The 14761-nt window shown below is 47.1% G+C and overlaps 1 protein-coding gene across 1 annotated transcript in view; it reads right to left on the bottom strand.

Moving 5' to 3' along the window:
* The window catches only part of LOC112264241 (protein unc-13 homolog C-like), a 235001-nt gene that overhangs the window by 210845 nt on the left and 9395 nt on the right, over positions 1-14761 (bottom strand). The window contains exons 2-4 of the mRNA XM_042331063.1: positions 7252-7274; positions 6216-6265; positions 915-993 (exon numbers count right to left, since the gene is read on the bottom strand). Of these exons, the coding sequence (XP_042186997.1) occupies positions 915-993; positions 6216-6265; positions 7252-7274 (152 nt within the window). The remainder of the gene's footprint in view (positions 1-914; positions 994-6215; positions 6266-7251; positions 7275-14761) is intronic.

Genomic DNA, 14761 nt, shown 5'->3' with positions numbered 1-14761 from the left:
TCTGGCTCTCACAGACCTGTAACTTCTTCTTTAAGAGGCTCCTCTATCCTCCACTCATTACCCGTATTAATGGCACCTGTTTGAACTTGTTATCAGTATAAAAGACACCTGTCCACAACCTCAAACAGTCACACTCCAAACTCCACTATGGCCAAGACCAAAGAGCTGTCAAAGGACACCAGAAACAAAATTGTAGACCTGCACCAGGCTGGGAAGACTGAATCTGCAATAGGTAAGCAGCTTGGTTGGAAGAAATCAACTATGGGACTAATTATTAGGAAATGGAAGACATACAAGACCACTGATAATCTCCCTCGATCTGGGGCTCCACGCAAGATCTCACCCCGTGGGGTCAAAATGATCACAAGAACGGTGAGCAAAAAATCCAGAACCACACAATGAAGGAGTGGCTTCGTAAGAAGCATTTCAAGGTCCTGGAGTGGCCTAGCCAGTCTCCAGATCTCAACCCCATAGAAAATCTTTGGAGGGAGTTGAAAGTCCGTGTTGCCCAGCAACAGCCCCAAAACATCACTGCTCTAGAGGAGATCTGCATGGAGGAATGGGCCAAAATACCAGCAACAGTGTGTGAAAACCTCGTGAAGACTTACAGAAAACGTTTGACCTCTGTCATTGCCAACAAAGGGTATATAACAAAGTATTGAGATAAACTTTTGTTATTGACCAAATACTTATTTTCCACCATCATTTGCAAATAAATTCATTAAAAATCCTACAATGTGATTTTCTGGATTTTTTTTCTCATTTTGTCTGTCATAGTTGTAGTGTACCTATGATGAAAATTACAGGCCTCTCTCATCTTTTTAAGTGGGAGATCTTGCACAATTGGTGGCTGACTAAATACTTTTTTGCCCCACTGTAACTCACACACAACCTTGTTGAGGCAGATAACTCACCAGGTCTCGGACAATAGGTAAGGTCCTCTTGCGGCGTAAATCTGGCATGCTGTCAATGCCATAAAGAATGCAGCCAGCTCTGTTGGAAGCAGACAGGTTTAAGGCCTATTAATATCATAATAATGCCGTGTAGAGGGGGCATTACCAGGCTAAACAGGGGAATGGTGATTTACAAGGGCTTGCTAACACACAAGTCATACCTCAGGCTCCTTTCTCTCCCTACGGGTTTCCCTGCTACCCTGCCTGACCAGAGGGCCCAGGCTAGGGATATTCTGGACAGGGATATCCCATCTCTCTCTATCTGTCTCTCTATCTCTCTCTCTCTCTGTATTGCTCTCTCTCGCTGTCTGTCTGTCTGTCTGTCTGTCTGTCTGTCTGTCTGTCTGTCTGTCTGTCTGTCTGTCTGTCTGTCTGTCTGTCTGTCTGTCTGTCTGTCTGTCTGTCTGTCTGTCTCTCTCTCTCTGTATTGCTCTCTCCCGCTGTCTGTCTGTCTCTCTCTCTGTCTCTTTCTCTCTCTCTCTCTCTCTCTCTCTCTCTCTCTCTTCTCTCTCTCTCTCTCTCTCTCTCTCTCTCTCTCTCTCTCTCTCTCTCTCGGTGGACTGGTAAGGTAGTGTAGCAGACACCTTCAGCAGGTGAGAGGAGACACTTGTCAAAACTGACAGGACACTACTGTGAGCTGGCGAGAGCAGCTTTAAATAGCAATGACCAGGTGTGTGTGTGTGAGTGATATGTTAATGTATGAGTCACTGTTTCTGTGCTGAAACAGACTTGTTAATGTTTGTCTGTCTGTGTGCGTGTGTGCATTCATGTGTGTGGTGCAACTAACTCGCACAGTCTCACGTCAGAATTAGACATGTTCATCCATGTTTCTGAGAGGCTGGGTAGAGAGAGACTGGGGGAGAGAGGCTGGGGTAGAGAGACTGGGTAGAGACACTGGGTGGAGAGACTGGAGGAGAAGGGTGGAAAGAGACTGGGGGAGAGAGACTGGGTGAGAGAGGCTTGGGAAGAGACTGGGGCGAGAGACTAGGGAAAGAGACTGGGGGAGAACGACTGGGTGGAGAGAGACTTGGTGGAGAGAAACTGGGTGGAAAGAGACTGGGTGGAGAGTTACTGGGTGTAGAGTTACTGGGTGGAGAGAGGCTGGGTGTAGAGCGACTGTGGGAGAGAGACTGGGGAGAGAGGCAGGGGGACAAAGAGAGAAGCTGGGCCACGTCAGAGTCAGGGACTGGGCTGGGGGAGAGAGGCTGGGTGGAGAGAGAAAGGGGGACTGGGGAAGATTCTAAAAAGAGCTCTTACTAGAGTGTGTTGTAGATTTTGTGACAGGCTTAACAATGGTTTTCCCCTGACAATAACTATCTAGAGCAGGGGTGTCAAACTCAAATACCCAGTGGGCCAAAATGTAAAACCTGAACAAAGTCACGGGCCAACATTGAACAAATTAACCTTTTAATATGGACCCAAACAAGTTTTGCTTTAACATTGAATATGGAACAAGCATCGCTTATTACCATACAATATATAATTTAATAGTGGAGACATGCAAAATCGAATTTCAAATGAAAAAACACATCAATGGCATTCATTTATTAAATAAATAAAATTTAAATAAAAATTGTATGCCTCTTTTCTATTTGCAGCCTTCTGATTTAAATACCAAAATAAACTTTTTCCACTGGCTAATAATTTTACAAATAAAATGATAATAAATCAATCAACCATTCAAGCCCATGCCTTGTAGCAAGAAAAAGTGCATAAAGAAAACGTTAATTATTGCACACTGGTCTAATCTGATGTGCCCAAGCCAGATACCTGGCATCTCTTCTTGGATGCTAGTTCATCAATGTCTGGGCTCAAGCTCTGAGCTGAAGAAATCCTCAGTATCGAGCGAAGATGTTCATCAGTCAGACGTCTCCTGTGAGTTGTTTTGGTCATCTTCATCGAGGAGAAAAGTTGCTCGCATAGATAAGTGCTGCCGAACATGGAGAGCATCTGAGCAGCTTGGGTGCGGAGCTGAGGCATCGTGTCAGGGATGAACCGTGGAAACTGTGCGGCGCCCAGAGCATCATACTTTGACTTCAGCGTGTCGTTGCACTGGAGTTCAATCAGCTCCATTTGGATGTTGGTTGGTGCATTTTCCACATCAACTGCGAAGGAATTACTAAGCAGTTCAAACTTGCATTTCTGGGCATCGAAGTCGGCAAATCGCCGGCTAAACTCAGCGGCGAGAACACTGAGTTTTTCAGCAAACTGTGCGCATGGGAACACGGCGGTAGAGATCTGCGCTTTTATGGATTGGCAGCAGGGAAAATGGCAAGGGTTTCCTTGCAGCATCTGATTCTCCCACAGGCACAGTTTAGTTTTGAAGGCCCTCACTGCAGCGTACATGTCTGTGATGATGCGCCCCCGCCCCTGAAGCTGCAGGTTCAGCGCATCGAGATGGCTCGAGATGTCACAGAGAAAGGCCAGCTCACACAGGAACTTTTGCTCCCGGAGCTCTGCTGTATCCTTCCCTTTGGTTTCCAGAAATTGACATATTTCCTCACGCAGCTCGAAACATCTGTTCAGTACTTTTCCTCTGCTTAGCCATCTCACCTCTGTGTGATACGGCACGTCTGCGTATTCCGAACCACACTCCTCCAGAAAAGATTTAAATTGGCGGTGATTTAGACCTTTGGCTCTTATAAAGTTAACTACCTGTGTTACTGTGGTCATAACATGTTCCATCTTTAGGGCTTTGGCACACAGTGCTTCCTGATGTATGATGCAGTGGTAAACACATTTGGAAACCTCCTCAAAGATTTCCTTTCCTGTGGTTGTGCCATGCATTGATTTGAATCCTAATAGCTACTCCGTAACACACAGATTTGAGTCCACTCCACGGATGAAGACTGACAGCTGAGCAGTATCAGATGCGTCGCAGCTCTCATCCACAGCGAGGGAGAACGCAACAAAATCTTTTCCCTTTTCCATCAGCTGGTCATACAGATTGGTGGCAAGATCACATGTGCGATCAGCTACTGTGTTCCTGCTCAGGCTCACGTTTGAAAATGCTTGTTTTTTCTCTGGGCATACGAGGTCACAAACCTTCATCATGCACTTTTTCATGAACTCTCCCTCATTAAAGGGCCGGGCTGATTTTGCGATCTCTGCTGCCACTATATAACTAGCCTTTACAGCAGCCTCGCTTTGTGATGTGGCTTTTTTAAACATATTCTGTTGTGAAACCAAACTTCTTTTCATCTCCTCTACTTTCTGGCTCCTTTGAGTCATGTCCAGGTCCTTGTATTTGTCATGGTGTTTCGTTTCATAGTGTCGTCTAATGTTGTACTCCTTACTTACAGCCACGTTGACTCCACAAACAAGACAAACAGGTTTGTCTTTTACATATGTAAACAGATATTCTGCCTCCCACTTGTCCAGAAAGCTCCTGTTTTCTGCCTTTCTTTCGCCATTTTTGGGAAGGGTTAGCTCGCTGACAGTTGTAGCGTCTATGTTGCTATGACTACTGTCACAGAGGAGAGAGCGTTTCTGGGTCCTGTCCTGATTGGCGCGCGAAAACAGCAGAGCATTATGGGATTCGTAGTATTAGTGGTGAATGCGCTGTATAATACCGGCGGGCCAGCTCTAGTAGTAATTTGGTATTGTCTCGCGGGCCAAATATAATTACCCCGCGGGCCAAATTTGGCCCACGGGCCAGAGTTTGACACCCGTGATCTAGAGCACCCGTCTTGATTTTGGGACACAGCCAATGACTTCCTGATAAGTAAATACTGTATAACTGCTATAAGTTGCTAGTGCCTCTCTAGTTAAGTATAGGCTAAGTGGAGTGATGTTTGGACTGGCTGTCTGTGGGTGGGGATGGAAGGCCTGAGGATTCAGGACCAAATTACAGCTCTCTCCCCCAAAGCTCCGGTGTGTTAATCAGCTGCCCACAGAGACATTAAACAGTCTGCTTCGGCACAGAAACAATGATTCATACATCAACACACACACATAAAGAGAGAGAAACACACACACAGTCAAGCGAGCAACCACACAGCCCAAACAGACAAAAACACAGACCCACAGTATATCAACACACATACTATGTGTGTAGTATGCCAGCCAATGATGGAATGAGAGGGAGAGCGAGAGAGAGAGAGAGAGAGAGAGAGAGAGAGAGAGAGAGAGAGAGAGAGAGAGAGAGAGAGAGAGAGAGAGAGAGAGAGAGAGAGAGAGAGAGAGAGAGAGAGAGAAAGTTGACGGGTGAATAAACTGAATGATCTGAAGAACAAATGTACAAGTTAGGGAGAAGGAATAGAATCAAAACAGTCCTACCAATCTAGAGCAGACCTGACCCAGACCCGACCCAGACCTGACCCAGACCCGACCCAGACCCAGACCCAGACCCAGGCCCAGGCCCAGACCCAACCCAGACCCAGACCCAGACCCGACCCAGATCTGACCCAGACCCAGACCCAACCCAGACCCAGACCCAGACCCAACCCAGACCCAGACCTGACCCAGACCCAGATCTGACCCAGACCCAACCCAGACCCAGACCCAACCCAGACCCAGACCCAGACCCGACCCAGATCTGACCCAGACCCGACCCAGACCCAGGGTTGGTGTTCTGCTAAAGCAGAATTGTATTTATTTTAACAATATAGTGAGCATCCCAAGTGGCACCCTACACTCTTAGAAAAAAGGCTTTCTAAAGTGTTCTTCGGCTGTTCCTATAGGTGAACCCTTTTTGGTTCCAAGTAGAATCCTTTCATTGCAAAACCCTTTCTGTGGAAAGGGTTTTACATGGAACCCAAAAGATTTCTACCTGGAACCAAAAAGGGTTCTTCAAATAGTTCTCCTATGGGGACAGCTGAAGAACGCTTTTAGGTTTTAGATAGCACCTTTTTATCTATGAATGTATTCCTTATACAGTGGACTACTTTTGTCGAGGGCCCATATGGCTCTGGTCAAAAGTAGTGCACTCTGGAATATGGTGGCATTTGGGACACCCCGCTAGATGCACACCTCTCGTAGAACATTGAAGTGCTTTCATTTACAAATTCAGTTTGTTCATGGACAGAAGATTAACTGTCAAACACCAATTTGAATATAGTTGCTCTCTTGCAGCTGTACGGCTGCATGGGTTATGGAAAGAAAGAACTATTTTAGCTACGCAGACTTTGGGAAACCTTCCATGTTTAGTCGATGCAAATGTCCCAAATGGTACCACATTCCGTATATAGTACATTACTACTTCAAAAGTAGTGCACTATATAGGAAATTGGGTGCCATTTGGGACAGTCAGAAGTCACTCACCCTCCGACAGCCTGTAGGCCCAGTACTTTGGGATCCAGCACATTGAGAGGCTGCAGAGAGAAGAGAAGTACGACAACACACAGCTAAACATACTGTGGCATGGAACCATTCACAAATAGGAGGTGAGGCAACACAAACACACACACACACACAGCAAACACACAGCAAACACACACACACAGCAAACACACACAACGGAAAACAAAAGCCCAATTTGGAAAAGTACTGTCCATCTGGAGGTCAGATCAGGACAGAATCCTCCCTACAGAGGGAGGAGTGTCGAAGCAGTGTGTGTGTGTGTGTGTGTGTGTGTGTGTGTGTGTGTGTGTGTGTGTGTGTGTGTGTGTGTGCGTGTGTGCACGTGTGTGCGTGTGTGCATGTGCGCGTGTGTGTGTGTGTGTGTGTGTGGAGGCTGAGTAGAGCACAGAGGCAGGAAATCGAGATCCCCCTCAGGGCAAGTTGAGAATTATTCCATTTCAATGTGATTTCCTGAGCTGGTATTCAACACTAAGACAATAGAATGTGTCGTTCGTGGTGCTCAGGGCCACAATTTGTTTTATAACACTTCATCCTCTCTGATCCCTTCCCCACCTAAACACAAACACACACACAAAACAAACAGACAGAAACACACACACACACGCAAACACACACACACACACACACACGCAAACAGAAACGGACGCAAGCACACACAGAATCACACGCACACATGTACACACACACACACACACACACACACACACACACACACACACACACACACACACACACACACACACACACACACACACACACACACACACACACACATACACAGTAGTGAATACAAGACGTTACCACCCAAATCATTCAGAAAAAGAAGGGATAGAGAAACATAAACAATCAACAGTAAATGTCCACAAGGCACATGTAGCACTTTCAAATGCAACTATAACATGGTCACACACACACACACCTACACACGCACACACACAGATGGAAAGATGGAAATCATGTGGGTCTACATGAATTTGATTAAACAATGATTTTAAACCTTGTTGTGTGGTGGAGGTTTTTCTGAAAAGAGAAAGAAGGAAAGAAGCATAGGAAGTTAGACAGGAGCTTCTTAAACAGTCTGAACTTAGATACAATAATACAGTATATGTGGTTCGGTGTCTAAATACATACAGTATTATACATGTGTACAGTCCCCATAACTAGATACAATACTATGTGGTTCTGTCTCTAAATACATACAGTATTATACATGTGTAAAGTCCCATAACTGGATAAAATACTATGTGTTTATGTCTCTAAATACATACAGTATTATACATGTGTACAGTCCCATAACTAGATACAATACTATGTTGTTCAGTTTGGTCTCTAGCATGAGTTCAGTTCCTACCAGAATAGATATAGTACCTAATATAGTACTACATATAGCACTATATGATACAGTACTATAGATGTGGTTCAGTTCAGTCTCTTACTACAGAACATAGATACAGCCATATCTGGTGGTAGTCCTGTTGCTAAGTTACTAGAGCTTTGTGATTTATGTCTATAAATGAAAAGTGCTCTACAAATACAATTTATTATTATTATTATCATCACTATTATTATTATCATTAGCAGCAACGCCAAAGTCGGAGGTTCAATTCCTGCAAGGGTCACATACGCAAAATAAAAATACATGCACTCACTGGAATGGAAATCCCTTTGGATAAAACATCTGCTAAATTAAAGTGGTATATAGGGATAAACATATTTCAGTACTATAGAGATGTTTCAGTACAGTATTTTTTACTTCAGTTTTTCCCAACAAATTTATACAGACAGAGACAGTCAGTTTGTGCCAGAGGGATAGTAACTATGAATAGACACATACTGTACTGTATCTCCATACAATGTACAATACAATGCACAATAGAAATACCTATGTACAATATACTGAATTAGCTGGAGTCACACCAATGTACAATGTATTGAATTAACTGGAGTCATACCAATATACAATGTACTTGTCACGACTTCCGCCGAAGTCGGTCCCTCTCCTTGTTCGGGCGGCGTTCGGCGGTCGACGTCACCGGCCTTCTAGCCATCGCCGAAACACTTTTCATTTTCCAATTGTTTTGTCTTTGTTTAACACACCTTGTTTCAATCCCAGTTTATCCCTAGTTTATTGTGTTGTATATATTTGATTTTCTTGAGTAAAGTATGTTCATTACTCATATCTGCTGTCCTGCGCCTGACTCCTCCACACCAGCTACACACAGGCCGATTACAGAATCACTCACCCACAAATGGAGTCAGCAGGAGCAGACGCCCTCCATGTGGGGGCAGCACGCGACCATGTTGCAACGTCTGGACACCGTCATGGATCGCGTGCTGCAGACAATGGATCATTGGGAGAGAGGAGGAGGATTTCCAGCGCCTCACCCAGCCCCACTACCGCCGACAACACTGTCCACCTCTCCTTCACCAGGTCCCAGCGGGATTCGGCTCGCGCTCCCGAGGAAGTATGTTGGGACGGCTGCCGGATGCCAGGGGTTCCTACTCCAGCTGGAACTATACCTGGTGACCGTCCACCCGGCTCCTTTGGGACTTGAGAGGGTGTCCACTCTCGTCTCCGGCCTCTCAGGCAAAGCCCTGGAGTGGGCCAACGCCGTATGGAGTGAAGGAGACTCGACCATTACGCAGAGTTCATCCGTCGATTTCGGGCGGTTTTCGACCACACACCTGAGGGTCGAGCGGCGGGTGAACGTCTGTTCCACCTGAGGCATGGGACGAGGAGTGCGCAGGATTTCGCATTGGGCTTCCGGATCCTGGCCGCCAGTGCGGGATGGAACAACAGGGCCCTGATCGATCACTACTGGTGCAGTCTGCGCGGGGGCGTCCGTCGGGAGTTGGCCTACCGAGACACCACCCTCACGTTGGACCAGCTGTTGGACCTGTCCATCCGGCTGGACAACCTGCTGGCCACCCACGGACGTCCGGCTCGGGGTCTATCAGTTCCATCCCCCAGCACCTCCGCTCCAACGCCCATGGAGCTGGGAGGTGCTGCGCTTAGGGCGACCGGAGGAGGGGCCATTCCCTGTACCATCTGTGGCCGCAGAGGGCACACTGCTGGTCGGTGCTGGGGGGGGTTCCTCAGGGAGTCGAGGCAGCAGGCAGGGCACTATTGTGTCACCCCATGTGAGTCGGCACCAGACTCACCCAGAGCCCCTTGTTGCTCACATGTATGTGTATATTAAATTTCCTGAGTTCTCCCCGCATTCCCAGCATAAGGTGCTTGTAGATTCAGGCGCAGCTGGGAATTTTATTGACTGCTCTTTTGCCCATAGTTTAGGGATCCCCCTTGTTCCTGTAGATATGCCCTTCACTGTGGACGCCCTAGATAGGCGACAACTAGGGTCAGGGCTGATTAGGGAGGCCACCGCTCCACTAGACATGGTCACGCAGGAGGGTCACAAGGAGAGAATCAGTCTCTTCCTTTTTGATTTCCCATGGTGCTGGGCCTACCCTGGTTGGCCTGTCATGACCCCAATATTTCGTGGCAACAGAGGGCTCTCAAGGGGTGGTCACGAAACTGCTCAGGGAGGTGTGTGGCGGTTTCCATCGGTGCGACTACGGTGGAAAGTCCAGACCAGGTCTCCACTGTGCGCATCCCCTCAGAATATGCCGATTTGGCTCTCGTCTTCTGTAAGAAGAAGGTGACTCAATTACCACCCCATCGACGGGGGGATTGTGCGATAAATCTCCTGGTAGATGCAGCACTTCCCAGGATTCACGTGTATCATCTGTCACAGGAGGTGATGGCGGCTATGGAAACATATGTCTCCAAATCCCTGGGGCAGGGAGACATTTGGCCCTCCACTTCACCTGCCTGCTCGAGTTTATTTTTTGTGAAGAAGAAGGATGGAGGTCTGTGCCCGTGTATTGACTATCGGGGTATCAATCAGATCACTGTGAGGTACAGCTACCCGCTGCCTCTCATCACCAGTGCGATCGAGTCAATACATGGGGCACGCTTCTTCACAAAACTGGATCTCAGGAGCGCTTACAACCTGGTGTCTATCCGGTTGTAAGCGAGGCACTATGAGTACCTCATCATGCCGTACGGGTTGATGAATGCTCCATCAGTCTTCCAGGCCTTTGTTGACGAGATTTTCCGGGACCTGCACGGGCAGGGTATAGTGGTGTATATCGACAACATTCTGATATACTCCACTACCAGCGCCGAGCATGTGTCCCTGGTGCGCAGGGTGCTTGATAGACTGTTGGAGCATGACCTGAGAAATGTCTGTTCTTCCAACAGTCCGTCTCCTTTCTAGGGTACTGCATTTCCATTTCAGGGGTGGAGATGGAGAGTGACTGCATTTCAGCCGTGCGTGATTGGCCTACTCCCACCATGGTAAAGGAGGTGCAGCGGTTTCTAGGGTTTGCCAACTACTACCAAAGGTTTATCCGGGGTTTTTGTCAGGTAGCGGCTCCCATTACCTCACTGCTGAAGGGGGGACCGGTACGACTGCAGTGGTCGGCTGAGGCGGACAGTGCCTTTGTTAACCTGAAGGCTCTGTTTACCTCGGCTCCCGTGCTGACTCATCTGGATCCCTCTTTGGCATTCATAGTGGAGGTGGACGTGTCCGAGGCTGTGATAGGAACCGTGCTCTCTCAGCGCTCGGGCACGCCACCAAAGCTCCGCCCCTGTGCTTTCTTTTCGAAGAAGCTCAGTCCGGCAGAGCAAAACTATGATGTGGGGGACCGGGAGCTGTTGTCAAGGCTCTGAAGGCGTGGAGACATTGGCTTGAGGGGGCTAAACACCCTTTTCTCATCTGGACTGATCACCGCAATCTGGAGTACATCCGGGCGACGAGGAGACTGCACCCTCGCCAGACAAGGTGGGCCATGTTCTTTACCCATTTTGTTTTCACTCTGTCCTACAGACCAGGTTCCCAGAATGCTAAGGCAGATGCACTGTCCCGGATGTATGACACAGAGGAGCGGTCCATGGATCACACTCCCATACTTCCGGCCTCTTGCCTGGTGGCACCGGTGGTGTGGGAGTTGGACGCAGACATCGAGCGGGCGTTACGCACAGTGCCCACTCCTCCCCAGTGTCCAGCTGGGCGTCTGTACATTCCGTCTGTTGTCCGCGATCGTTTGATCTATTGGGACCACACGTCACCCTCCTCTGGTCATCTGGGCATCGGGTGGACGGTGCGTTGCCTTAGTGGGAAGTACTGGTGGTCCACCTTGGCCAAGGATGTGAGGGTTTATGTTTCCTCCTGCTCGGTGTGCGCCCAGTGCAAGGCTCCCAGGCACCTGCCCAGAGGGAAGTTACAACCCCTACCTGTTCCACAATGGCCGTGGCCGCACCTGTCGGTGGACTTCCTGATGGATCTTCCTACCTCACAGGGCAACACCACAATCCTGGTCTATGTGGATCGGTTTTCTAAGTCCTGCCATCTCCTCCCTTTGCCTGGTCTCCCCATGGCCCTAAAGACTGCAGAGGCCCTGTTCACTCATGTCTTCTGGCACTACTGGGTGCCTGAGGACATAGTTTCTGATCGGGGTCCCCAGTTCACGTCCAGAGTATGGAGGGCATTCATGGAACGTCTGGGGGTCTCGGTCAGCCTCACCTCAGGTTTTCACCCCGAGAGTAACGGGCAGGTGGAGAGTGTAAACCAGGATGTGGGTAGGTTTCTGCGGTCATATCGCCAGGTCCGGCCGGGGGAGTGGACGGCGTTCAACCCCTGGGCAGAGATGGCCCAAAACTCACTCCGCCACTCCTCCACTCCTCCACTAACCTCTCCCCCTTCCAGTGCGTACTGAGGTATCAGCCGGTTCTGGCACCTTGGCATCAGAGCCAAATCGAAGCTCCTGCGGTGGACGAATGGTTTAAGCACTCGGAGGAGATCTGGGACACTGCTCATGTGCACATGCAACCGTATGCATACACGTCCTCCGGGTCGTCCCCGAGGTCGGTGTCGGCGCGCTGTTGGGGCCGCCCGTCAAGGGGGGTACTGTCACGACTTCCGCCGAAGTCGGTCCCTCTCCTTGTTCGGGCGGCTTTCGGCGGTCGACGTCACAGGCCTTCTAGCCATCGCCGATCCACTTTTAATTTTCCAATTGCTTTGTCTTTGTTTTACATACCTGGTTTCAATCCCCCAATTACTTGTTCATTATTTAACCCTCTGTTCCCCCATGTTTTTTTGTGAGTGATTGTTTGTATGTATATGGTCCGTTATTGTGGACTAGTTTATTGTGTTTTATATATTTGATTTTCTTGAGTAAAGTACGTTCATTACTCATATCTGCTGTCCTGCGCCTGACTCCTCCACACCAGCTACACACAGGCCGATTACAGTACTATATGGAGGAATGACAATACAATACACTAATACATGGACTGATACTGTAAGTTATTTAGCAGGTGTGATCTCTGAAATTCTGTTAGACATGGTGTTGATGATAGTGTTTTTAATAATGCAGTGCACTGCATGTTTAACTGACAGAAAATGATTGGCGGTGGACAGCGGTACGCTAACCCAAAATAACTTTTATGTCTCTCTATAACCCTAAAGTAAACTACAAACTTCCTTTCAATAAACAGGGCTACACCGGAGAGTGTCCTAGGTGTTGAACCGTTGATGATAATGTTGTAGTCTTAAAGAGATAGCGCTACACAGTACAGGGCAGTGTAATGACTTCACTATTGATCTGCCACTGATAAGTGTCAGCATAATCAAGATCAAATACTGCCACGCATAAAAAACAACACTCTGTGATATACTAGGACTGAGTCCTACAGCAACATTGACAGAGAGGTAGTGATACATTGTTGCATCCCATTGTCACCCTATTTCCTATATAGTGCACTGCTTTTTGTCAGGGCCCATAGGTGCCAATTGGGATGCAGTCACTGTGTGAACTAGTATTGTTTACACTGAAGGCAGGTCAGCGCTAGCTGCCACTGAGAGACCTCTGTCACCACCGTACAAGGAAACCCTAGACTCTGAACACACTAGGAAACTATAGATCAGGAAAGAGTTCAAACATAACAATGGAAATGCCATGGAAATGCCACACACTTGTCCCTCATGGGGGATAGATCAAAAATCTCCTCATTGCCGCCCATCAAAGTTAGCCTATACATTTAAGCTATTGTTTAATTAAGAATATTTCACACTATGTTGGTAAAAATGAGCATACAATGTTTGTATGTGTGTCAACCCCATTACATGTTAATAATGTCATTGTCACCAATCAACTGCATTACATATAAAAACGACTGCAAATACCACCACCAATTTCTATATGGCTAGCTTATCAAAACGGAGGTCGGCATTTAGCATATTGTTTTTCTAAACCTGAAAGGACAACTTTGAAATATTATGCGGCATGCAAATCAGATTGTATTAACCACATTGTGGGCCTGTTAGAACACATAAATCATTACAAATTTGACTAATATCCACTTTGTTAAATCATCTTTTTTTGAATGGGTGCCAATGACAGCATCCTTGTTCTATCCCCCATGGTCTGCGTACCATTGATCTCTTCAGCACATGTATAGAATACATTTTCAAACAACCTGCTAGCCCCAACACAGGCCTCAATGTACCTCTTTAGCCATGTTAAGATCAGTGAAGCTACTATGATAGGCACAGCTACTGTAACATAGGAAAAACGAATGCAGGTCTGCCAAGTATACAGGTACAGCTAAGATACAGTAGGTGCAGCAAATCTAGATACAGTTAAAATACAATTTGTCTAGCAGCAAATCTGGAAACATAGCACAGCTAGCATAGGTACAGCTAAGATGCAGGAAATCTAGGTGCCACTAAAAGCTAGGGCAAATCTGGGTAAGTTCTAGCAAGGTCCAGCTGTGCCACTGAGACACGTAATACAAAGACGTTTTAAAACCACTTAAAAGAACCACTTAAATCACTGGAAAGGAAACAAAACATAATCGATTTTTAAGAGGAAAGCTGGTTATGTTGTCAGCTACCTCATGGAGATAACACTAAATCAAGCTAGTCAGATGCAGAGGAACACTTATGGTCACACAGGGCATTTATCCGTAGTCAGTGAAGCAACTAGCCTGCTGCAAGCTAACAGTTTAACTAGGAGGCAAGCTGCAAGCTAACCATCACCAAGCACGACCCCTCCAAACACCTATAATTGTATTCGTTACGTACACAGTTTACAGCAGTCATAAAGGATGCAGTGAAATGCTTGCATACTAGCCTCAACATTGCAGTACAATATTAATAACAATCAAAAGTCACTGAAAAAGAACAAGTAATTAGAGGAAAGTAGCATGCATAGTAATAAAACAGATATGTACACAATAGGATATACAGTATAAATTATGAATATGCTAAGTATGACTGTGTTACAAATATAAAGTGGATATGGTCTTGGTCGCACAGTTGAACAAATAGACTATAATACCACAGAGCATGGTAACAGAGGGCATTGATCCGAAGTCAGTGAAGCAGCTAGCCTGCTGCGGGCTAACAGTTTAACTAGGAGGACTGCAAGCTAACCATCAA

Source organism: Oncorhynchus tshawytscha, linkage group LG12, assembly GCF_018296145.1.
Source record: "Oncorhynchus tshawytscha isolate Ot180627B linkage group LG12, Otsh_v2.0, whole genome shotgun sequence".
In the NCBI taxonomy this organism is placed as follows: domain Eukaryota; kingdom Metazoa; phylum Chordata; class Actinopteri; order Salmoniformes; family Salmonidae; genus Oncorhynchus; species Oncorhynchus tshawytscha.
This window is presented reverse-complemented; position numbering and strand designations above follow the sequence as displayed.